The sequence below is a fragment of the Moschus berezovskii genome, chromosome 9 (assembly GCF_049115385.1).
Source record: "Moschus berezovskii isolate FMDL1 chromosome 9, NW_MosBer_1.0, whole genome shotgun sequence".
NCBI classification, from domain to species: domain Eukaryota; kingdom Metazoa; phylum Chordata; class Mammalia; order Artiodactyla; family Moschidae; genus Moschus; species Moschus berezovskii.
Genome location: NC_142468.1, coordinates 66362822 through 66389975, shown reverse-complemented (window position 1 = coordinate 66389975; position 27154 = coordinate 66362822). Strand labels below are relative to the sequence as shown.

At 36.6% G+C, this 27154-nt stretch overlaps 1 protein-coding gene across 1 annotated transcript in view; it reads right to left on the bottom strand.

Moving 5' to 3' along the window:
• Positions 1-27154, bottom strand: part of UBR1 (ubiquitin protein ligase E3 component n-recognin 1) — a 150255-nt gene that overhangs the window by 114104 nt on the left and 8997 nt on the right. The window contains exons 2-4 of the mRNA XM_055435348.2: positions 15690-15946; positions 13230-13308; positions 1161-1271 (exon numbers count right to left, since the gene is read on the bottom strand). Of these exons, the coding sequence (XP_055291323.2) occupies positions 1161-1271; positions 13230-13308; positions 15690-15946 (447 nt within the window). The remainder of the gene's footprint in view (positions 1-1160; positions 1272-13229; positions 13309-15689; positions 15947-27154) is intronic.

Below are 27154 nucleotides of genomic sequence, written 5' to 3'. Positions count from 1 at the left end.
ATGGATTCCTTAGGATTTTCTATATACAAAATCACGTCATCTGTAAATAGAGTTTTACTTCTTCCTTTTCAATTTGGGTGCTTTTTATTTCTTTTTCTTGTCTAACTGCCCCAGCTGGAATGTCCATTACACTCATCCATTACACAGTGAATGGATATTCACTGTGGCAAAGCAGAATATGCCTTACTCCCCATCTTAGGGGGAAGTATCCAAAAGTATCCTAAAACTGAGTTTTAGGTTCTTTTGATGCAAATCCATCCTCACTAGCCTACCTCACCTGTTCCCTAACTCATATCTGGAATCAGGTAGTTTTACAACAAGCCCTGGTTTCTTTTAGTGGAAAATGGTACTTAAGAGGTCAAAATATAGACCCCTAGGGATAGTCAATGTTTTAGAGTTATCAGGAACAGTTTAAAGAATACAAAAACTATTTATTCCTTATGTTTTAAAAAGGATTCTTCTGTGAAACCATTTGAGCATGGCATTCTTTAGGAAGTACTTGTGACAACTTTTTAAATTTCTTCAATGGTTATTAATTGTTTTAAGTTTTTTCTGTTTTTGAATAAATTATGACTATACTGTTGGATAAAATAATCTATTTTCAAATGTCTTTGCACAGAGTCATATAAATAGCCTTTTATAATCCTCCTATATCTGTGGTTCTATGGTCATTTTCCCATTCTCCTTTTTAATTGTCTCTATCTGGGCTTACTCACAGTTTTTTTCTTGATTAGAAGGTATAGTGGATAATATGTTCGTTGATTTTTTTTTTTAAGAATAGCAATTACGGAATTTACGTGTCAGTTCTACTGTTTTCTAATTCAAATGAAATAGATATCCTCCTATTTCATAATAACTACTTGCATTCACTCTTAGGATAATATATTGTTTATTCTTACTTATCAAATTGACTGCTTAACAAACAAGTATTCTGAGTTCATCTTTTCAGTGTAAATTCAATCCTTTAGAGAAATATGGAATCAAACCTTTATCAATTTATCAAATATTTAAATCCTCTAGAATCAAATATAACTCCTTACATTTAAACATTAGAACATAAAATCAGGATTCTCGATCAGTTTAACCCATACAAATAACATTTATTTCTATTTAATTTCATCAAGCTTAAAATAGCAATTAAAAAATAGTAATATTCTTACCTCTTTTGTGGTACCTGCTCTTCCAGGTTCATGACTTATACAAAAAGGACCAGTTTTCCATGCTTCTGTGTCCCCACAGTCACAAAATCCTCCTCCAGTAGAAGTATGCATCTGACAAATGAAAAATGTGTGTCTTAATTTCAAAACATTTTACAAAGCAAAGAATGATAAAGATAACTCAAATAATACATGTTTCCTGCTATTTCAACCTTAACTGCCTTTAATGTTATAGATAAATATCAAAAAATATTTTGATAACAACAAAAAAAATTCTCAATACTTCAGTTCAGTTCAGTCGCTCAGTCATGTCCGACTCTCCGCGACCCCAGGAATCACAGCATGCCAGGCCTCCCTGTCTATCACCAACTCCCGGAGTTCACTCAAACTCACGTCCACAGAGTCGGTGATGCCATCCAGCCATCTCATTTTCCGTCGTCCCCTTCTCCTCCCGCCCCCAACCTTTCCCAGCATCAGAGTCTTTTCCAGTGAGTCAACTCGTCGCATGAGGTGGCCAAAGTATTGCAGTTTCAGCTTTAGCATCAGTCCCTCCAATGAACATCCAGGATTGATCTCCTTTAGAATGGACTGGTTGGATCTCCCTGCAGTATAAGGGACTCTCAAGAGTCTTCTCCAACACCACAGTTCAAAAGCATCAATTCTTCGGCGACCAGCTTTCTTCACAGTCCAACTCTCACATCCATACATGAACATGGGAAAAACCATAGCCTTGACTAGATGGACCTTGGTTGGCAAAGTAATTAATCACCACAAAAATGGACCTTCAAAACTGATACATTTTTGAAATACACTCAGTTTTTAAATAGTTTTTAAAACATATTGTGTCATGTGCAAAAAAAAAAAAAAATCTATATGACACCCAGAATGCTTGAGTAGATTTTATGATTAGACTTTTTAAATCATTATGATGATACTGGCATAAGTACTTAAGAAATGTATATTTCCATCTATATTAATATCCTACAGCAACCAAAACTTAATACAACATTTTTTCCTTTGAGGGTTCCTGTAAAAAAAATTATCTAAAATATAGCAGCTTAGATAGAGAAGGATGACAATGACCTGAATTTGAATCTTCCCCAAATCTCCCCCCTCCAAATTACACAACCAACAAGGAGAACAAATAAAGCCACACGACTCATGTCTGCAGGATTACTGGGAGTCAAAAAAATAAATACCACAACCTTCAAATGACTTCTTTTATCAGAGTTTCTGTTGCCTATCATTCAAGCATGTGGATACAGACAATAGGAGAGGGAAGCTAAAGAGACTCCATTAAAGAGAACAGAGGGGTATAAAGGACTTAAATCAAGCACAGACAAAATCACATCCCAGAAGAGAAAGCTCAATGTTAAGGAACAAATACTGAACACAGATTGGGACTTGGTGGTTCACAGGGAAAAGAGACTGAAAGTGAGCAGGACCAGAAGTGCCCACCTCCAAGAAGCATTATTTTTGAAGGAAAATCAAATACATTTAAAAAGGTGGTAACCCCTTATAGAACATGACAGTAAATGAAAGAAGGAAAAAAGAAAGCTTAAGAATCCTATAGAAACAAGAGAGAAACAAGACATGCCAAACCCTCCCTTCACTTCACTACCATCACCAATACCATCTATAAAAGAAATTACACAGAAGAGGGTAAAACTAACAGAAGAGAGCATCTGTGAACACTATTCATGAAATGAAATAGAAAAAAAGTACACCATATCCATATGAAACTGTTGCCAAAAAAAAAAAAAAGCCCCAAAATGTAAATAAGAGACAAAACTCAATTATGAAGCTGGAAGAAAATACAATGCTCTAAACTGAATTACCCATCCTAGAATAAGCATTAAAAACCCTTAATCAGATTAAGACATCTTTAATCATAAACACAGAAATTAAAAACAGAAATGGACAAAAAAGAAATAAATGAGACTGGAATGAACTCAGGGGAAGAAACAGAAGAAAATGATATATCAGAAGTAAATAGCATTGAAACAAGTCAGGGAAATAAGAGAATGAAAGTAAGATGAAGCAAACAAACAACAGGGTCAGAGGGAAAATGGTTGAAATAGAAGATAGGCCTAAGAAAGGTAGATGAGCTTAACTGCAGTCACCAAAGAAAAATCGAAACAATGGAACAGGGATAACAATCTAAGAAAACTTCCTGAAAACAAAAGGCCTTAATCTACACAGTGAAAGGGCCATGAGTGACTGAGAAAAAACTCAGTATGATCAACTCCAAAACATAACCTCCTAAAACTATTAGACTTTAAAGATAAAAGCCCTGAGGTTTTGGGCAAAAAGAAGATCTTAATAACATAATCACAAGAAAATTAGACTGGCATCAGACTTCTCAATAACAATACACGAAACAAGACAACAGTAGAGCAGCATTTTCAAGAAAAGAAAGAGTAAACCAAGGATATTATCTACAGCTAAGCTATAAAAATACAATTTTGAACATGCCAGAACTAAAGGAACACTGTATACACACGACCTTCCAGAGGGATCTGTCTGAGCAGTGATCAGCAAACTTTCTGTATAAAGGAACAGAGAGTAAATATTTTAGGCTTTGCAGGCCATGGAATCTCTTTTGAATTACTCAGTTCTACTTTTGTAGTGAAGCAGCAGCCACAGACAATAAATAAATGAATAAACATAGCTATGTCCCAATGAGAATTCATAGGCACTAAAATTTTAAATTTCACATAGTTTTCATTTATCATGAAATATTATTGTGAGTCCCTTGGACTGCTAAGAGATCAAACCTAAAGGTTTGATCAAGAGTCATTCCTAAAGGAAATCAGTCCCGAATACTCATTGGAAGCACTGATGCTAAAGCTGAAACTCCAATCCTTTGGCCATCTGATGTGAAGACCTGACTCATTAGAAAAGACCCTGATGCTGGGAAAGGTTAAAGGCAGGAGGAGAAGGGGAAGACAGAGGATGAGATGGTTGGATGGCATCACCAACTCGATGGACATGAGCTTGAGCAAGCTCCAGGAGTTGGTGACGGACAGGGAAGCCTGGCGTGCTGCAGTCTATGGGGTCGCAAAGTCGGACACAACTGAGCGACTGAACTGAGAACTGATTATTCTCTTTATTCTTTCTCACAGTATAAAAATCAGCTTAGGGGCTTCCCTGCCAGTCCATAGGTTAAGCCTCTGCACTTCCACTGCAGAGGGCATGGATTCGATCCTTGGGCGGGGAACTGAGATCCCACATGGCTTGTGGTGTGACCAAAAGGAAAAAAAAAAGAATAAAAACCAAACTTAGCTTGCAGGCCATATACAAAAATAGATGGTGAACTGTATTTGATCCACAAACTGTAATTTAATGAACCTGAGAGAATGAGCCTCAGCTGACCAAGCAGTGACTGGGGAAACTTCAGAGAAAGGATAGTTGGTAAATATTTTATGTATGTAATTGTAGTGCTAAGAACAAATCAAAGGGCTTCCCCATTGGCTAAGTGGTAAAGCATCCTCCTTCAATGCATGAGACATGGGTTCAATCCCTGGGTTAGGAAGAACCCCTGGAGAAGGGAATGGCAACCCACTCCAGTATTCTTGCCTGGAAAATCCCATGGACAGAGGAACCTGGAAAGCTACAGTCCATGGGGTTGAAAAAGAGTTGGACATGACTTAGCGACTGAAAACAACTAAGAACAAATCAATCATGTTGATGTTCGGGAGAAATCAACACAATACTGTTAAGCAATTATCTTTCAATTAAAAATAAATTTTTTAAAAAAGGACAAATCAAAGGTGTTGAAAGATACCTGGATAGTAGAATGTAAACTTTATACAACCTCACAATCAGAAAGACAACAACTGAAAAAAATGGGAGAAGGGAAAGAGAAAGCATTAGATTATCAACTACAAAGCAGGTAATAGGAAGAAAGCAAAGATACCATTACAACTGACAAACTAGACAATAAAAAGTTAAGTAAGGGAGTAAAAAGGAACTAAAGGCACTATAAAAATTATTACTACAAATGTTGCTACTAGATCAAAGGGAACAAAATAAATTAGAATATACAAATCAATTTTATATACTGAGGAATGCTAAACTCATTCATAATTACTAACAATGTAGTTTCAAATCAAAGTAAAAGCATAAACTTTAGTATAGGGAATGCCATGGAAGCCAGGCATAAACTACAGAAGCATTAAAAAAATTTCTGGCAAACATAACTACATATAAATTAAAACGTCATTAAGGCAAATGACAGCATAAGTCAAGTTTAAAAGACAGAAAATAGATTTTATACACTTAATTTATGATCCAGCAATATTATTCTGAGGTTACCAAGAGAAATGAAAACAAACGCCCATATATAGACTTGTATTTGAATGTTCATGGTAGCTTTATTTAAAAGCTGGAAATAAGTCAAGTATTCATCAAGTGACGAACAGGTACTACATTGTGGCATTTCCATACAATGGCATACTACTAGGCAATAAAAAGGAACAAATTGCTGATATATGAGAGGCGCTCAAAGGGATTATATTAAGTGAAAATAAACAGGCAGGAAACACCACATAGTATATGATTTCACTTATACGACATTCTGAAAAGCCAAAACTACAGGGACAGAAAACAGTTCAGTGAATGCCAGGAGCTAGGGGTATGTGAGCAAGAGGACTGCCTGCAAAAGGGCACTAGAGAACTTTTGGAAATGATATACCTGTTTTATATCTTGATTATTGTGGTGGTTTGTTGTTGTTGTTCAGTCACTAAGTCATGTCCAACTCTTTGCGACTCCATGGACTGCATGAGCAGGCCAGGCTTCCCTGTCCTTCACTATCTCCCAGAATTTACACAAGTTGATGTCCATTGAATCAGTGATGCCCTCCAACCATCTCATCCTCTGATGCCCCCTTCTTCTCCTGCCCTCAGTCTTTCCCAGCATCAGGGTCTTTTCTAATGGGTCGGATCTTTGTATCAGTGGCCAAAGTACTGGAGCTTCAGCATCACTCCTTCCAACAAATATTCAGGGTTGGATTCTTTCAGGATTGGCTGGTTTGACCTTCATGCTGTCCATGGGACTCTCAAGAGTCTTCTCCAGCACCACAGTTCAAAAGCATCAATTCTTTGCCGCTCAGCCTTCTTTGCAGTCCAACTCTCACAGCCGTACATGACTACTGGAAAAGCCAGTATATAGCTTTCACTATACGGACTGGACCTTTGTCAGCAAAGTGATGTCTCTGCTTTTTAATACACTGCCTCGGTTTGTCATAGCTTTCTTCCAAGGAGTCAAGTGTCTTTTAATTTCATGGCTACAGTCACAGTCCACAGTGACTTTGGAGCCCAAGAAAATAAAATCTGACACTGCTTCCACTTTTTTCCCATCTATTTGCCATGAAGTGATGGGACCAGATGCCATGATTCTTAGCTTTCTGAATGCTAAGCTTTAAGCCAGTTTTTTCACTCTTCTCTTTCACCCTCATCAAGAGGCTCTTTAGCTCCTTTTCACTTTCTGCCGTTTAGAGTGCTATCATCTGCATATCTGAGGTTACTGATATTTCTCCCAGCAATCTTGATTCCAGTTTGCGATTTATCCAGCCCGGTATTTTGCATGACATACTCTACATATATTAAACAAGCAGGGTGACAATATAGAGCCTTGACATACTCCTTTTCCAATTCTGAACCAATCAATTGTTTCATGTCCGGTTCTAACTGTTGCTTCTTGAGCTGTATACAGGTTTCTCAGGAGGCAGGTAAGGTAGTCTGGTGTTCCTGTCTCTTTAAGAATTTTCCAGTTTGTTGTGATCCACGCAGACAAATGTTTTAGCGTAGTCAACAAAGCAGATGCTTTTCTGAAATTCCCTTGCTTTTTCTATGATCTAACAGATGTTGGCAATTTGATCTCTGTCTGGTTCCATTGCCTTTTCTAAATCCAGATTGTACATCTGTAAATTATAGGTTCATGTGCTGTTGAATCATAGATTGAAGGATTTTGAGCATTACCTTGCTAGCATGTGAAATGAGTGCAATTGTGCAGTAGTTTGAACATTCTTTGGCATTGGCCTTCTTTGGGATTGTGATGAAAACCAACCTTTTCAAGTCCTGTGGCCACTGCTGAGTTTTCCAAATTTGCTGACATACTGAGTGCTGTACTTTAACAGCATTGTAGGCTTTCCTGGTGGCTCAGATGGTTAAGAATCTGCCTGCAATGCAGGAGACCTGGTTTCGATCCCTTGGATTGGGAAGATCCCCTAGAAAAGGGAATGGTCACCCACTCCAGTATTCTTTCCTGGAGAATTCCATGGACAGAGGAGCCTGGCAGGCTACAATCCATGGGGTCACAAAGAGTTGGACACAACTGAGCAACTAACACTTTCACACTGTGGTGGTTACCAAACTGTACGTGTCTATGAAAACTCATGGAACTGCACACTTAGAAAGGTAGATTTTATTGTATATCAATTATATCTTTAAAAATCTAACTTAAAAATGAAAAATTATTAAAGACAAGCATATTAAGATAATATTTGTGAAGTATTTAACATAGCAGTAAGAAAAAAGCAACAGAAAAATAAAGGACAGAAATAGGCATTACACAGAAGAAATTAAACATACAATGAAAAACGAAAAGATGTTTGTAATACTAGTAATGGAAGTGCAAATTAAAATAATGAGATAATTTGACTACTAACAGATTGGCAAGAAGTAAGAAGACTGATTAAATAAACTTGGGGACAGGTATAGAAAAAGACCATTCTCATAGCCTTTTAATGGGACTGTAAACTGACATAGCAATTCAGAAAAAAATTTGGAAAAATCTATAAAAATTTATGCACACATCCTTCAAGCCAGAAAATATACCTCTCAAGAATCTAGTGGACATGAGTTTGAGTGTACTCCAGGAGTTGGTGATGGACAGGGAGGCCTGGTGTGCTGTGATTCATGGGGTTGCGGAGAGTCGGACACGACTGAGCGACTGAACTGAACTGAACTGAACTGAAGAATCTAGTCTAAAGCACTCTTGAATATATACTTTGGTGTATAACAAAGGTTTATGTATATGTTGCATTATTGGTTGATTACTGCAAAACTGGAAATAATGTAACTACCTAGAAAAGAGGGATAGGTTAAGTATATAATGACATACTCCCACAAAGGAATACATGTAGCAATTAAGCAAGGCAAGAGTTATTATATGTAACAACACAGAACTATCTCCATGATACATTAAATTATAACAAGTTGCAGGGAATTCCCTGTTGGCCTAGCGGTTAGGATTCTGGGCTTTCACTGCCATGGCCTGGGTTCAATCCTTGATCAGGGAACTGAGATCTTGCAAGCTGTGCAGTATGGCCAAAAAAAAGTTGCAAAACAAAGTTCATAGTAGGATCCCATTTATACACACACACACACACACACACACACACACAAACATACCTCCTAAACATATAAATATATATGTTTATAAATATTTAAATAAAGATCTGTAGGGATGTGTACTAAATCGTGTTTAACAAAGAAAGTATGATGGGACAGAAAGACAACAATAATTTTTATCTGTATTCTTCTGTATTATTTGAATTTTGAAAAAGTAAGTTTTATTGCATTGCCTAAGTAAATAATTTTGTTAATGCTGTTGCATTTTGAAGACAATATATAAATTCTCATTATGTAGAACTGATCTTAAGATATACCCTGATTGTTATTTCTATAATTAAATCTTAGATATCAGCCCTGCCTATGATCCTAATACTTCCTATGATCTGCCCTTTTGATTCTAACATTTGATTTCAACAAATGTCTGTTGAAGGACTTCCATGGTGGTCCAGTGGTTAAGACTGTGAGCTTCTAGTGCAGGGGGTATAGGTTTGATCCCTGGTCAGAGAACTAAGATCCCATATGCTGCATGGAGTGGCCAAAAAAGAAAAAAAAAATAGTAATAATCTTTAATAGTGGGTGTTTTTGTTTATTTTCAGGATAAAAAGGCAGAGTTTACTGAAAAATTTTTTTCAAGAATGTGCTTCAGTATATTCTGTTTTTCATATTTACCTTTTTGCATGTAAGAATGTTTATGTGCTACTCTCTAAACAAATTTCAGTTATAGAATAATACAGTGTTATCAACTACAGTCATTATGTTAAAAACCTTAGATTCTCAGACCTTATTTATCTTACTGTAGTTTTTTAATTAATTTATTTTTAGTTAGGTTGGGTCTTTATTGCTGCACTTAGGCTTTCTATGCTGTAATAAGCGGGGACTATTCTCCAGTTGCGTGGCATGGGCTTTCTCATTGCAGTTGCTTCTGCTGCTGCAGAGCACAGGCTCTAGGCCCACGGGCTTCAGTAGTTCCAGCACATGGGCTCAGTAGTTGCAGTGTGTAGGCTTAGTTGCATCACAGCATGTGGAATCTTCCTGGACCAAGGATCAAAACCACATTACCTGTGTTGGCAGCCAGATTCTTAACTACTGTACCACCAGGAAGTCCCTTTACTGTAGTTTTTAAGGGATAAACTACTGAAAAATTGGATATCACAAAGAAGGGGTACATTACACACAGTAGATCAAGCTCAAATTTTTATCTCTGTTCTCAAAAAGTTTGTGTTTGGTTCTATGCTTCTACTTTATTTTCAATTCTCATCTTAGATTCGGCAAGATCATAGCAAAAAGTCTTTGGTATGGGATAGCAATTTTAGACAAAAGAGCTAGATCAAAAATTCAAATTGGGGTTCTTTGATATTAAAATTTATATGAACACATGAACACATTTTGGGGGGGCTTCCCTGGTGGCTCAGACGGTAAAGAGTCTGCCTGCAGTACAGGAGGCCAGGGTTCGATCTTTGGGTCGGGAAGATCCCCTGGAGAAGGAAATGGCAATCCACTCCATTATTCTTGCCTGGAAAATCCCAAGGATGGAGGGGCCTGGTAAGCTACAGTCCATGGGGGCGCCAAGAGTCAGACACGACTGAGCAACTTCACTTTCTTTCTTTTTTTTTCAACTATTTTTGTGCCTGCAAAGTCAGATACTATCAAGCAAACTGCCATGTCTGATCCACAATCCTTTTAAATTTTTAACTCAAAGACAAATAGGAAAATTCAGTAAATTTTAACTTTCCAGATGTTCTCAGAAAGTTATAAAACACAGTTGGATAATCTATTTACCCCAAATGAATTACCTATGTGTGTTGTGAGGTAGCAATGAAAGACTATGATCTTCTGTGGTGGTAACACTCTCAATGCAGAAGCCTTCCCTCTTCACATGAAGAGTGTGAATAAGGGATGGAGAGTCACCTTTCACTACTGCATCAGCTATTGGTGTTTTCACAGTATTTTAAATGCCTGATTTCAAGTTTACAACAATACCAGTATTTATCCTGAAAGGTAATCACACGCTCCAAGTAGCAGAACTTCCAACACGTTCTCTAGGAATAATCTGCAGTTCTTTTTTTTGTGGGGGCAGGGAGAGGTGTGGGGTGCGCTTCATGGCTTGCAGGAACTCAGGTCTCCAACCAGGGAATGAACCCAGGGCATGGCAGTGAAAGCGCTGAATCCTAACCAGTAGACTACCAGGGAATTTCCTAATTCACAGTTCTGAATCATACTTCAGAAAAAAATTTGCAGCAGTGCAGGATTTATTCCTACTCCACCATGAGTATTATTGCATAGATCTCTACAGGAACTTTAAATTCTGCTGTGAACTTTAAGATTGCTATGAAAGATGTATTTTGGGGAACACTGAGTACTCCATAAGGCAGCCATTAGCGTGATTTGAAATCAATCTTCAACATGAGTAGGTCTGGACAGAGACCCCACACCATCTCTGTGCGACAGTCCCACTCCCTCCACAGTGCTGGGGACAGCAAAAGTTGTTCAGCACTATTCTGTGCCTAAAGGTTTTTCTTGGTGCTTTCTTCACACAGTACCAGATCTTGGGTCTGCATCCCCATCGTTATCCTTTTCTTTCCCTTCTCTGCAGCAAAACATATCCCTTCTTATTTCTTCTAATCTTTTTTTGTAATGGCTTCATTTTTTTTATTGTGTTTTATTTAAAAAGAATATACACAATATATAGGTGAGTTACAAAGTAGAATAATGAAATGAACACCACTGATTCAGCATCTAACCCAGGAAAATATTAATACTGTTGCCAAGTTCCCTGTGTGATCATCCATTTGACATGGAGGTTATTGTTACCTGAACTGTATTTATTAGTCATTCCCCTGGTTTTCTTTAAAAATTTCACCACATCTAACAGGCATTTCAGAGAGATTCTATCACTTATTCCCCCACCAAAAGTCTTGTTCTTTACACACACTTTTGAAGGGTAGTATTTTTAAAAACTTACAAACATAATTTTTTATTAGTTACACAATAGTCCATCCTCCTAATAACACAAAGATTCCTGAGTAAGTCATACATGCACCTTTTATAAGAAGAGCTCTGCAAAAACCTAAAGATGATAAACTTAAGGATGCGTCACAAAGGAGTGCTTTGTGGGGCAATGTAGACTGTAAGCTTTCAATACTGAAAGATAGCTTAGCGAAGAGGTTCCCAAATTTAACAGACAAGTTTTACCAGTCAACAGAAAAAATCAGAAAAGGAAGGAATATGATGAGGTCTTCCACAGAGCTGCTAAGTCACTTCAGTCGTGTCCGACTCTGTGCGACCCCATAGATGGCAGACCACCAGGCTCCCCCATCCCTGGGATTCTTCAGGCAAAAACACTGGAGTGGGTTGCCATTTCCTTCTCCAATATGTGAAAGTGAAAAATGAAAGTGAAGTCGCTCAGTCATGTCTGACCCTTAGCGACCCCATGGACTGCAGCCTAACAGGCTCCTCCATCCATGGGATTTTCTAGGGAATAGCACTGGAGTGGCTTGCCATTACCTTCTCCGTCCACAGAGCTACATGTATGCAATTTAAAGACCTGCTTTTTAGTCTGAGATTATCCTACTTCCTTGGAATTAAATTTTCTTTTTCTTCATAAAAATATAGGAGATGGTAAGGATTTTTTGGTTGCTATTCATGTGCTCTTTTAAAGTTAAAATTGAACTTACTTAGCCAAATAAAAATTTGTAAACCCTATGTCTTACCCAAAGTCTTCTGAAATTGTGCTGGCCCATAGAATCCCAAAGCTTGGCAACCTCACTAAGACCACAATGTAATACTATTCTATATTTACCAGATTGGCTAAAATTTAAAAAGTTGCCAATACCAAATCTTGCAAGAATGTGGAGCCATAGGAACTCCCATATACTGCTGAAGAACTTACAAATTGGTATAACCACTTTGGAAAACAGTCTGACATTATCCACTATGACTATATATACTATATATACTCTAGAACTCAGCAATTCTATTCCAGACATACACCCTGGACAAACTCCTGTACGTGTGTACCAAAATACACAAATAAGAATGTTCACAGAAAAATTGTTTTAACACAGTAATAGTCCAAAATTGGAAACAATCTACATATCCACATACAGTACAATGAATAAAGACAATGTGGGTTATCAAACACTATAAGGTAAATGGATAAAACATATACATATATAAATACACACACACACACATATATACATACATATAATGCTGAGTGAAAACTACTCAACAAGAGAAAGGTACAGAATGACTCCATCTATACAGAATTCAAAAACAGATGGAAATATTCAATATGATTTGGGTGATAAGCTAAAAGGAAAATGAAGGAAACTGTTATCACAAAACACAGAAGACAGGTTATAGCATAAAGTGGGAGAGAAGGATGGTGATCCAGAAGGAGGCCCCTGAGAGCTGGCAATGTCTCATTTCCTGACCTAAGGCGTGGTTAGAAAGGTGTTCACTTTATAGTTATTCTTTAAGCTGTTAATATGCTTTACACAATCTTTTGTGTAAAAGTAATGTACTTAAAAAAAATAAATTGTAAGGGGCTGTCTCTTGAGGTAGCAGATACTCCATCACATATGTTTAACCAGAGCTAAAGGTTCACTATCAGATGTGTTACAGCAGGAACTCAAGTACTCATCAGGAATTTGGACTAGCTGGCCATCAGTCTCCTGCCAATCAAGAGATTTCATGCATCTATTTCCATACCTTGTAACGATGATTTTTATGAACACTATTCTGGAAGCAGTCCATACAGAGTACACATGTTGGATCAATTGCACAGTCCCTGAAAAAGATTAAAAATCAGGTGCCAAAATTTAGATGACTCCCACTGATGCTCAAAGTATAATGATGATATAATGTGAATCAATTTCCTATATGATACACAAACTGTTTATGAAAATACTTTAAAAATTGAATTCCAAATAATGTTGGCCTCTTTCTGGCCATATTTGAATATATATGTTTGGATGTTTGGTTTTACTTCCAAAATTATCCTCATTACTTTGAGCTTTCACCTGGTGTCAAACTATTAAATTACACTTCAAAATTAGCTTTCTGGTACGTGATTTGGTAGCACATACACCAAAATTATTTTTCTGAAAAAATGATCAGTTTTTCTTCACTCTCTGCATCATCTTATCCTATTACAATTACAAATGTATTTTATAGGCACTGGTAAATAAGGCTTGGTTAAAGACAAAATTCCTTAGAATGTAAGCAACATAAGGGAAAGGATTTTAAATTATTTTGTATAATGATATGTCCCAAGCATGTAGAGCAGTGCCTGGCACATGATAAATATTCAATGAATATTTATTGAATAAATTAAATTCAATCTTTCTTAATCTCTTCCTTAATAAAAACTTTTAAAATGTAACACTTTATTTAATACTTTCAGGGAAACATTGACAATAATCTAAACAAGTGCAAAGGGCAAAATTAATTTTTAGAATATTTATTTAGAAAAGCTGAAGCGATGGAATTGGGCAATGTTAAAACTGAACTTTTAAACGCTAATAAGTAAAGACTGACTAATAACAGTTTCTAAAATATATATGATCTACTAACTTATTCACAGCAGGATTTCCAAATCTCAGCAGTACTGACATTTTTAACTGAATAATTATTTGCTGGGGATACAGGAGACTGTCCGGTGTACCATAGGATGGTTAAGCAGCAACCCGGCCTCTATCCACCAGATGTTAGTACCATCCCCCTAGTTGTGACAACAAATGTCTTCTACTATGCTTTAGTTGAAACTGACCAGGCTTCAGCTAAAAGTACTTAACAAGATAAATGAAACTGCTGTATAGCAAAATGGTATACAAAATACAAAAGTTGAATTTTTCCTGAGACAAGAAGAGAATAAAGAAATGTAGTATGTTCTAAGGAGAAGGCAATGGCAAGCCACTCCAGTACTCTTGCCTAGAAAATCCCATGGATGGAGGAGCCTGGTAGGCTGCGGTCCGTGGGGTCGCTAAGGGTCGGACACGACTGAGCGACTTTACTTTCACTTTTCACTTTCACACATTGGAGAAGGAAATGGCAACCCACTCCAGTGTTCTTGCCTGGAGAATCCCAGGGACGGGGGAGCCTGGTGGGCTTGGCTTCCGTCTATGGGGTCACACAGAGTCGGACACGACTGAAGTGACTCAGCAGCAGCAGCAGCAGCAGCAGCAGTATGTTCTAAACAACTGTTGTGTGTGCTTAGTCACCCAGTTGTGTCTGACTCTTTGTGACCCCATGGACTGCTAGGCTCCCCTGTCCATGGGGATTCTCTAGGCAAGAATACTGGAATGGGTTGCCATGCCATCTTCCAGGGGATCTTCCTAACCCAGGGATTAACCCCAGGTGTCCCACATTGCAGGCGGATTCTTTACCAGCTGAGCTACTATACACAAATCAGTCAAATCTAGAATTACAGTGAAACAAAAAGTAATTCTCTGTATTTATAAAATCTGAAGATTCACATTCCTAACCTAAACAACTTCTAATAAAAGAAAAAATAAAAACAACCCCAAAAGTGCGATTAAGATCTAAAAGTTAAAAAGTTGCAGGCAAGAGTACAGAATAAAAAAGTTCTCTGTGTTACCATGCTGCTTAAGTCCTTTCGCAAAAGGCAAAAAGCCTAAAGCCATTTCCAGTTTCCCTACCACTGAACTCTTCTATCCAATTAAGTTACAAATGCTCTGACAGGTTCTTTGATACCAAATGTCACTTGGTGGCAAAAAAACAACCTGAAATGACAAGGGACTATAGATTTTATTTATACCACTTGCTGTGAACAGTCATAGATTTCTTACAAAAATGCTGTGTTTGATTATAGGATCCTGCCCTAACTCTACTGGGGAAGTATTCAGAATTCTGAAATACATGTGGCACCAAGAGTTTCAGATAAGGGTGTATGGACTACATTACAAATAAGGCAAAAATCAATCACTTCTATACTTTCAGAGAACAAGAAAAAAGTGAGAGAACTGTATAAGTCGTATATTCAAAAATAAGCTGTATTAGCCAAAACAAACTTACAAATACATAATAAAAGGAAGTTAATTAAGAAGAATGAAATACAGCTAGCAATACACCAAGAAAGGTACATCATAAAATAGGCACAGAATATCAAGCTCTAATTAGCAACCAATCCTGTACATTTCTAAATCTTACCTACAAGAATATGTTGTCTCTCCACTTTTGAAAACCTTCCCACAAAGCTGAAATGCTCCACTGTGCTTCAGTTTCTCTAAGCAAATATCTGGATCTTCTCCAAATAAGTACCATTCCAGTGGAGTGAATATTGACCTTTGTATGCTCTCTTCCTGCTTTTCCAAATCTGGGTCCATTTCAGCAAAATAAATTTCAGGCACCACTTGTGCCAAATAGTTCAAGAAAGTAGTATAAAAATCAATCTGTTGATCCCACCACTGAAAAACAAAACAAAATAAAAATTAAACTTTGTTACAAGTTCCTTCTTAAAGATCTGGGAGCACAAGTAATGGTACAGATAATGGCATAATTCTGTAGTTTCAGAGAAAGTGATTTACAGTACATTCTTTTTTTACCCTTCACCAACACAAAAGGAACTGGAGTGCTGGAGAAGACTCTTGAGAGTCCCCTGGACAGCAAGGAGATCAAACCAGTCAATCCTAAAGGAAATCAACCCTGAATATTCATTAGAAAGACTGATGCTGAGGCTCTGATACTCTGGCCACCTGATATGAAGAGCCAACACATTGGAAAAGACCTTGATGCTGGGAAAGATTGAGGGCAGGATAAGAAGGGGACTACAAAGGATGAAATGGTTGGATGGCATCATCGATTCAATGGACGTAAGTTTGAGCAAACTCCAGAAGACAGTGAAGGACAGGGAAGCCTGGCATGCTGCAGTCCATGGGGTCGCAAAGAGATGGACAGGACTGAGCGACTGAACAGTAGCAAATACAAAGGAAAGTAGGTGATTTTTTTTTTTAAAGAAGGACTTGGAAATAAGTGGTTGTCCACATATAGAAAAAAGAAGTGCAGCTATAGCAGATGAGAATTACTCTTCTCTGCTGAAGTAGCCAACTCCTGGTGTGTGAAGGTGATTCCATTATCAGTCAGAGGCTGTAGCGATAAAATGTTCCCCATACCAGTAGTTTAATTATTTTATTTTTTTCTTCCAGTTTTATTGAGATGTAATTGACATACAGCACTTAATGAGTTTAAGGTGTACAAAATAATTATCTGACTTACATACATCATGAAATGATTACCACAATAGTTTTGGTAATATCCATCATCTCACACAGATATAAAATTAAATGAATGGGGAAAAAATGATTTTTCCCTTGTGATGAGAACTCTTAGGATTTACTCTATAATAGTTTAATTATTTAAAGGAACCATAGCATTTAATGAGAGATCAAAATGAATGAGTGCCAGAGTTTTAGAACACAAAAAGCACTCACCATAAAACAAAAAAAGATAAATCAACTTCAGCAAAAAAAAAAAAACAAAACACACCTTTTGCTCTTCAAAAGAAACTGTTACAGGTGGCTTTTTGCCATGCTTATTTGCACAGGAAAACATGCTCAACATCATTAGAGAAATGCAAATTAAATTGGCAGTGAGATATCCCTATAAAACTTATCAGAGTGTAGGTAAAAAAATAAAATAAAAATTTGGCAATACCAAGTATCAACACAAATGCAGAAAACTTGTAAAGAAAAGGGACTCAAAATGTTATACACACACTTTACAAGAGTTCAACAGTTTCTCACAAAGTTAAATATATACTTACCATATGACCCAGCAATCAAACTCTTAGTTATCTAACCAAGAAATAAAACTTATGTTCACAAAATACTTATACTTGAAAGTTATAGCAGCTTTATTCATAATTGCCCCAAACTAGAAATGACTCAGTTGTCCTTCAACTGGCGAATTATAAACTGTTTGTACATCCAAACCACAGAATATTCAGCATACTCCTTTACTGCTCAGCAATAAAAAGACTGAATTATCAAAACATGCAACATCAAAAGAAGTCAAACTCAAAAAGATTATGTACTACTGCTTCTTAGTAGTTGGGACCTTGTTCATGTTGACAGCATATATATGAACTGAGCAAAGCCCATCTCTGGGCCAAATTCCTGACTCCCATTATAAGTGGTTTTAACAGACACTATATGTAGATTCCAATAATGCCACCTTTGTCTTCAATCAAGCAAGAGAGCTTTTAAGTACCCAGCAACGCCCTGTTAAAAGACATTCATGGATTACTCATTGGCAATTTGGCCTTAAATGTGAGGCCATCACCTCAAACCACCCAGCCAGCCCAACATTTTTAACGCCATTAAGTAATAGCAGTCTTGAAATAGAGGCAGGAAAAATAGAACTCTCTACTCTCAAACCAACACTGAAAATTGAGTCCCAGTTAATGGACATCACCAGATGGTCAACACAGAAATCATATTTATTATATTCTTTGCAGCCAGAGATGGAGAAGCTCTATACAGTCAGCAAAAACGAGACCGGGAGCTGATTGTGACTCAGATCATAAACTCCTTATTACCAAATTCAGACTTAAATTGAAGAAAGTAGGGAAAACCACTAGACCATTCAGGTATGACCTAAATCAAATCTCTTACAATTATACAGTGGAAGTGACAGATTCAAGGGATTAGATCTGATAGACAGGAGTACCTGAAGAACTATGGACAGATGTTTGTGACACTCTACAGGAGGCAGTGATCAAGATCATCCCCAAGAAAAAGAAATGCAAAAAGCAATATGGTTGTCTGAGGAGGCATTACAAACAGCTATGAAAAGGAGAGAAGTGAAAGGCAAAGGAGAAAAGAAAAGATATACCCATTTGAATGCATAGTTCCAAAGAATAGCAAGGAGAGAAAAGAAAGCCTTCCTCAGTGATCAATGCAAAGAAATAGAAGAAAATACTAGAATGGGAAAGACTAGAGATCTCAAGAAAATTAGAGATACCAAGGGAACATTTCATGCAAAGACGGGCACAATAAAGGACAGAAATGGTATGGACCTAACAGAAGCAGAAGATATTAAGAAGAGGTGGCAAGAATACACAGAAGAACTGTACAAAAAAGATCTTCATGAACCAGATAATCACAATGGTGTGATCACCAACCTACAGCCAGATATCCTGGAATGGGAAGTCAAGAGGACCTTAGGAAGCATCACTACAAACAAAGCTAGTGGAGGTGATGGAATTCCAGTTGAGCTATTTCAAATCCTAAAAGATGATGCTGTGAAAGTGCTGCACTCAATATGCCAGCAAATTTGGAAAACTCGGTAGTGGCCACAGGACTGGAAAAGGACAGTTATTCCAATCCCAAAGAAAGGCAAAGCCAAAGAATACACAAACTACTGCACAATTGCACTCATCTCAAACGCTAGTAAAGTGATGCTTAAAATTCTCCAAGTCAGGCTTCAGCAATACGTGAACCGTGAACTTCCAGATGCTCAAGCTGGATTTAGAAAAGGCAGAGGAACCAGAGATCAAATTGCCAACATCCGCTGGATCATCAAAAAACCAAGAGAGTTCCAGAAAAACATCTATTTCTGCTTTATTGACTGTGCCAAAGCCTTTGACTATGTGGATCACAATTAACTGTGGAAAATTCTGAAGGAGATGGGAATACCAGACCACCTGACCTGCCTCTTGAGAAACCTGTATGCAGGTCAGGAAGCAACAGTTAGAACTGGACATGGAACAACAGACCGGTTCCAAACTGGGAAAGGAGTACATCAAGGCTGTATATTGTCACCCTGCTTATTTAACTTATATCCAGAGTACATTATGAGAAACGCTGGGCTGGAAGAAGCACAAGCTGGAATCAAGATTGACGGGAGAAATATCAATAACCTCGGATATGCAGATGACACCACCCTTATGACAGAAAGTGAAGAAGAACTAAAGAGCCTCTTGATCAAAATGAAAAAGGAGAGTGAAAAAGCTGGCTTAAAGCTAACATTCAGAAAACTAAGATCATGGCATCTGGTCCCATCACTTCATGGCAAATGGATGCGGAAACAGTGGCTGAATTTATATTTTTGGGTTCCAAAATCACTGCAGATGGTGATTGCAGCCATGAAATTAAGACGCTTACTCCTTGGAAGGAAAGTTATGACCAACCTAGACAGCATATTAAAAAGCAGAGACATTACTTTGTCAACAAAGGTCCATCTAGTCAAGGTTATGGTTTTTCCAGTGGTCATGTATACATGTGAGAGTTGGACTATAAAGAAAGCTGAGTGCAGAAGAATTGATGCTTTTGAACTGTGGTGTTGGAGAAGACTCTTGAGAGTCCCTTGGACTGCAAGGAGATCCAACCAGTCCATCCTAATGGAAATCAGTCCTGGATGTTTATTGGAAGGACTGATGTTGAAGCTGAAACTCCAATACTTTGGCCACCTGATGCAAAGATCTGACTTATCTGAAAACACTCTGATGCTGGGAAAGACTGAGGGCAGGAGGAAAAGGGGACGACAGAGGATGAGATGGCTGGATGGCATCACTGACTCAACAGACATGGGTTTGGGTGAACTCCAGGAGTTGGTGATGGACAGAGAGGCCTGGCGTGCTGTGGTTCATGGGGTCACAAAGAGTCGGACGTGACTGAGCAACTGAACTGAACCAAAAGGACTTAGAAGGAGACGTAACAGTAGCTGATTTTAGGACTTACTATAAAGATATACTAATAGCGTGGAATTAGCACCGGCGTATATATATATTTATCAATGGAACTAAGAGAGTTTAAAAATGAATCCACACATGTAAATAAAGTGAAGGCAAAAGTTGCTCAGTCGTGTCCGACTCTTTGGGACCCCATAGTCCATGGAATTCCCCATGGCCAGAAGACTGGAGTGGGTAGCCTTTCCCTTCTCCAGGGGATATTCCCAACCCAGGGATCACACCCAGGTCTCCCACGTTGCAGGTGGATTCTTTACCAGCTGAACCACAAGTGAAGCCCAAGAATACTAGAGTGGGTTGTCAATTGATTTTTTAAAAAAGGAACCAACATAGTTTAAAAAAGACAGCAATTTTCAAAAATTGGGGCAGGAGTAATTAGATATCCTAATGGAAAGAAATTAACTTCAACCCACACTTCACACCATACACAAATATTAATTTGAAAAGGATCACAGATTTAAATGTAATAACTAAAAGTGTAAAATTTCTTGACAAAAACATAGAAGAAACTCTTTGACATCCTCTGGGAGGGCAAAGATTTCTTGGACAGGGCACAAAAAGCACTAACCATGAAAAAAAATGGATAAAATAGAATTAATCAAAATTAAAACTTTCTGTTCCTCAAAATAAACGTGAGTAACTGGTATCCAGTTCTGCTACTCACTGTGCATTTTTCAAATTTTCATACAATCAGACTGTGAAAGATAAATTTTAGAACAGATATATATTAAAATGAACATGGCCCCACTTCTTAAATTGAGCTACTGCTTCCATGAAATTACACAGAAATAGGAGGCAACTATGAAGTATATTTATCAGATACTAACCCAACTTGCCAACAGATGATAGAGCACCCACCCACAGCTATCTGCATAGCTGAAGTCCTGGCCCTTTTGGCACAGGAATACCCTGATCCCAAGAAGTAGGACTGACTGTTCAGGCCATTGGGTAATGTTACTGAAGCGAAAACTATCAAGGGAAATGAAAGAATCCTAGAAAAAATAATAGGGGTGGAAAACTAGGACTCTTCAGTCTTTAAAAACAAAGGCTAGATAATGTTTATAAAATCATGAAGTTCTGACAAGGTGAACACATACTTGTTCACTGTATCTTACAGTAAATAACAGGTGCCCCTTTGAAGTGTTAAAAAACAATTTTCAGGACAAAGAAAAGGAATCAGAAATCTATTCAACTACAATAAACTCATAAAACTTGTCTAAGGAGTTTTATAAGCTGACATATAATTAGAATTAATCATTAACAGGGGAAAGGCATAAATCAAGAGACTGCAACTGACATATGCAGAGTACTATATACATAAAATAGGTAACAAATAAGAACCTACTGTATAGCACAGGGAACGCTACTCAAAACTCTGTAACGGCCTATATGGGAAAAGAATCTAAAGAAAGAGTGGATATATGTGCCTGGGTGTGAGTGTGTATGTGTGTATATACACACACACATAAAACTGATTCAGTTTGTATACACCTGAAACAAACACAAACACAAAGTTGATTTATAGTATAAATAACTATACTCCAATAAAAATTTTTTTTAAAAAAGAATTTGCATAAAGTTCCATCACAAGTAACTAAGGAAAGTTACAGATATTTGATTATATATAAGGCTGAGTTTGCTCTCCTGAAGCCCAATATGCCTCCATAAGTTCAACTCTGTAAAACTTTATGTAAAACATATTATATTAAAATTATGTACTATTGTAGAAATTAGCCTGTCCTCTCAGAAGGACAATTTTAATAATTGTTAAAATTTTTAATTTATATAAACTTCGACTCAGAAATTCCCACTTTGAGCAATCTGTTCCTCAGGTAAACTCAAATACTTAAAAAGAAATATATACAAGTATTTTATTTGCAGGATTATTATAATAATAAATGGCTAGAAACAACTTAAACGTCCCATAACAAGAGCTGAATAAATCATGGCACATAAATTCAATGCAGCCATTATAAAAAAGGGAGGGGGCACAGGTTTAAATGTACTAATATAAAACAGTCTTTAAGCTATATGGTTAAAAAAAAGCAAACAGTAAAAAACAGTGAATATTGTATGCAACCATTTATAAAGAAAGATGTGAAAAGAAGGAGATATATCAGTGTATGCTTACATAAGAGTAGACAATCTCTGTAAGGGTTCAAAATACATTGTTAACAGCAGAAATAGGCCTATACTTATTTTTCACTGTATAAACATTTTTACTATTTAATTTTTTTTTACCATATGTATTATCTATCAAAAATCATTTTAAAGTTTTTTCAATCTACACATTTCATGTACAAAGTCATTTATAACACGAAAAAAAAATCTGAATGTCCATCAATAAGGGAATAATTTAAAGAAATGGTGGAATCTATCATTTAACCACACCTATTCAACTGAAAAAATAGATATATATATATTCCATTGTGTCCACTATATCGCTTATAACTGTGAAAAAACAAAGTCCACCTAAATGTTTATCAGTAAAGGGTACATCCAAAGTATTATATGCAGTCAGAATGTCATAAAATACTGTAGACTGAAAAAGTTTAAAATAATATAATTTCATTTTTGTAAAGGCAAAAACAAATTTCTAAATGATATTTATACATTTCTATACATTTGAGTTTCCTAATTCAACATGTACATATATGTAGAGATATATGTACATATCTGTATAGATACATGTATCATTACGTTTCCTAAACACAGAATAAGTGTCTAGAAAGAGAAATATCAAATTGTTAACAATGGTTATATGGAGAAAAGAACAGAGGGAAAGGTCTCAGAATTTTCACTTTTTACTTTAAACAATGTTATACTGTTTGACCTTGTTTGACAAGTGTCAATAATGCAATCAAGAGGGGGGGAAACAAAAATGCTAAAAAACCATAGGAGATACATCCATTAAAATGATGCCAAAAAGTCTCAAAGTGTCTCCCTTTAAGATACTTATTAAGAACAAAGGGAAAAGGTAGTAACTATAGAGAAACCTTGCAGATACCAACTTAACCAAGTGATTAAGATAAATATCACCAGTAATAAGAAATAGTGATATCAAGAATCCCTTAATATGATATACTGAGGATATGGTACCATCTTTATGTTATTCTTGCCAAAAATATATACCCTCCTTCCAAATGTAAGAGAATATCCAACCCAAACCGGGAATATTGTGCAAAGTAACTGCTCAATATTCTTGAGCAGTCTCGCTGAGATCATTAAAAATAAGGAAAGATCAAGACACTGTTACAAACTGAAAGGAGACGATGGAGACACTGAGGCACTGTTACACACTGGATGAAACAAACAGGTGGGAGGTAAGGTGGGAGCCTTGATAGGATCCTGGAACAGAAGAAGGTCATTAGTAGGAAAACTGGCAAAATGTGAATAAGGACTGTTGTTTAGTTCGTAGAAATATTAACTTCCTAACCCTATTAACTGTACTACTTTATGTGAGATGCTACCATTAGGGGATGCAAGGGTTAAGGATATAATGGAATTGACTGTGCTATTTTTAAAGCTTTCTTAAAGTCTAAAATGAGTTCAAAATAAGAAGTTTGACAAAGATGATATTGACGATGTCTATTTCCACCTAGTAGAAAGGCAGTAAAGATATACAGGATATTAAAGTAGGTTACAGAGTAGCATATATAAAATCTCATTTGGTTATACAGTATGTATATTAACATGGGGAAAAATTTAGTAGGAATATATACCAAATGTCAACAGTAGTGAGTAGTGGGATTTTAGCATATTTTCATGGAATTTGTATGTTTGCTTACCTAATAACATCTTTACACCGATTCCATCCATATTTGGGGAGCAATTTTTTAATTATAAAATTAAAAATATTTTACTAAAACCTTTTTTTAAAAAAATAACTAAACCTTCCAATATTCTAACTTTAATTTTTATAGGGTACTCACAAACCAACAACTCGTGTTTGCATATCTGACAATAACTATAACTAGAAGATTTAACATTCTATGTTGTACCTGAAATTCTTTTCTTTAAAGAGCATTTTTAAAAAAATTCTCTATATATTCAGTACTATACACCAAAAGCCTTTTTCTGTCCTATCTAATTATGGAAGGCACAGAACTAGTTTCTAGTTTTCAAGAATGTTTTTAAGAACATGAGAAACGAGAATCACCAAAAACCTCAGGGATGTATTCTGGTTCAATTCCTTCATTTAAAACTGAGTTATAAGGAAAAAGTAATCTGGCTTGTCCAAGACTGAATACTAACTATCAGGGTCAGGAACAGAACTTAGTATCCTGACTCTCAGTGTTCAGTGCTCATTCTACTTAATCAAATATAAATACATAATTCATTTAAATTTACCCATAAGACTTGATCAATTTCACTTTAATAGTAAAACAAAAAAAAGCTTTGTCTTCTTTTTAAAATTTCCCTCTAAATAAAGCCTCTTTAGCTAACAAATGCCTAACATTCATGGATACCACTAAATGTTCTTAAATTTTATCTCTGTCATTACACATCTCAGTCTGAGGAACTAACATTGTAAAATGCTATCTTTACAGAATTGGCTGATTTGGATAGAATCTCTGGGTGTTGATTCCTTCAACACCTTCTCCACTGACTTTACTGCTAGCTCTCTATCCTTCCACCTCACCTCTTCCTTAAAGTCCATTTAGCTCTAAATTCACCTCCATGAATACTTCACTAACCAACCTAAGGAAACTTCTCTCTCCCATAAGTCCAATACAGCACTGACTAAAGGAGGTACACATTCAGAACCTACATCTTTGGTAGATAACATTAGTTACCTTTAAATGAGGACATCAAGCCCCTTCAACCAGACTGTCAGCTCCCTGAGGGAAGGTACTTTCCTTCCAAATCCTTGTATCCCCACAAGCCTATCTCAAGTACTTAATACAAGTTCTCAGTCATTGCTGAAAGTTATGGACTTCTTGCTATAGCGAGAGAACAAAGCAAATGATATTAAATCTTCCAAAACTATTTACAAATTCTTACATCAGATAAACTACAATTACACTGTTTCATAAAAATTCTCTCCTAGATGACTGCCGCAACTATGAAAACCTTTTTTCAGCTAAGGTTTCTTTCTTTTTTTTCCTTGATAAGAAAAACTATTCAGGATGTACTTTACTGAGTGACATGTTCAGGAATTACATGTGACTGGAGTAGGTTTGATTTTGTTCTTTGGTTGGTTGCTTTTAGTATTTTCTCCAATTTGAGACATGATTAAGAATTTTAAATTTTCATGTTCAGGGGAAAAATCTTTTTTTTTTTCAATATTTAGATAAGGGAAGACTTTCCTAATCGACTGTTCTGTGAAAACAAGTTCTCACACACTTAAATTCTCAAACATTCCAAATATTTTCCTTGTCCCCATGGAGATTAAAGATATTCTTTCGACTCTGACCCAGAGACTGGGATGCCTATTTGGGAACATCAGTCTGAAAATGGAACTTACTTTAAGTATAATAGTTCCCTTTTGTTCAAATCACAACTTACGCTTCCTGAGATAACTGATGGACATCAACAGTCTTCAGAGGGCCTGTAATTCTGTTTCTAATTCCCCTGATTTAAAGGCATAACAAAATCTGGAGCCTGTAGAACTGTTCATAGCAAGTACTGGATTTATAACTGGAACACCTCTAGGAACCAAGAAAATTTTTGGTTACACTAAAATTTTTTGTAATACTATCTGACAGATTTATGAAGTTTAAAAACAAGCAAACAACAAAAACCCTAGTTCACCCACTTATCCCACAGGGAAATTGTCTATATCTGATAATCAGCTCCCTAAGCCTATCTGAAGACTTCCTCTCAGCCAGCTTCCATTCTTACAGTCCAAATTAAAACAAAATCTACCATCCTGTAAGTTTTAAGTTATGCTGTCTGGAATAATCCAACACAAATTACTCTGCTCTTTCACCCAACAACCTATCAAATAAACGAAGATAAATATTAACTCCCATTAGTCTCTTTATTCCAGGGCTAAGAACAGGAATGTAGAAACTAAAGAAAACTTGTTCATTCCTAGAAATGAAATTTAGCCATCCGTAAAGACGGGGGATCCAGACCACACTCCATGTTGATTCACATGAACATGTTTCACAGAACACGTTCAAATGTTTCACATGTTTTACATGTTTCACAGAACATGTAAAATATGCTTCAGTATTTCCCTTATCCTGGACACTAAGCTGCTTAAAGAGATTTTTTTTTTGCTTGCTTGCTTTGTTTTGGCAGCCATATCATGTTATGGCTTAGTGAGTATGCAAAAAACTAAAAGCCTCAAATCAGTCACATACAAGAGATTTAGTCCTACACATAAATACCCAGTCCTAAACATAAGGCTTTATTTCGATGGCAATTAAATTTCACCTTGTTAGTTTTAATGCAAAATCTAGCCTAAGGAGATTTTGTGTGTGTGTGTGTACTATAATATTATTATATCTGTTAAGCCTTATATTGTTTGTACATATGGTAAGTCTACTATGTCTTCAAGGCATTGATAAAATTGTTGTTTTGTTGCTAAGTCATGTCCAGTTCTTTTGTGACCCCATGGACTGTAGCCCACCACGCTCCTCTGTCCACGGGATTTCCCAGACAAGAATACTGTAGTGGGTTGCTATTTCCTTTTCCAGAGGATCTTCCTGATCCAGGGATCAAACCCAGGTCTCCTGCATTGGCAGGAGGATTCTTTACCACTAAGCCATTAGCCAGAATCAAATGTACAGTAAGCGTGACAAATAAGGCCCCTCTTTCTTCTTCCCTGTTGAAATAATATACATATATGCATGCTGTAAGAATTCAGTCTTTGAAAGCATCCCATCCCTCCTAAGCCATTCTCTTCCCTTTCTTCTCTAACCATAGGTTCATGCTCCAATTTTCAAAGCTCTCCTTAAAGTCTCTGGATGAATGAAAT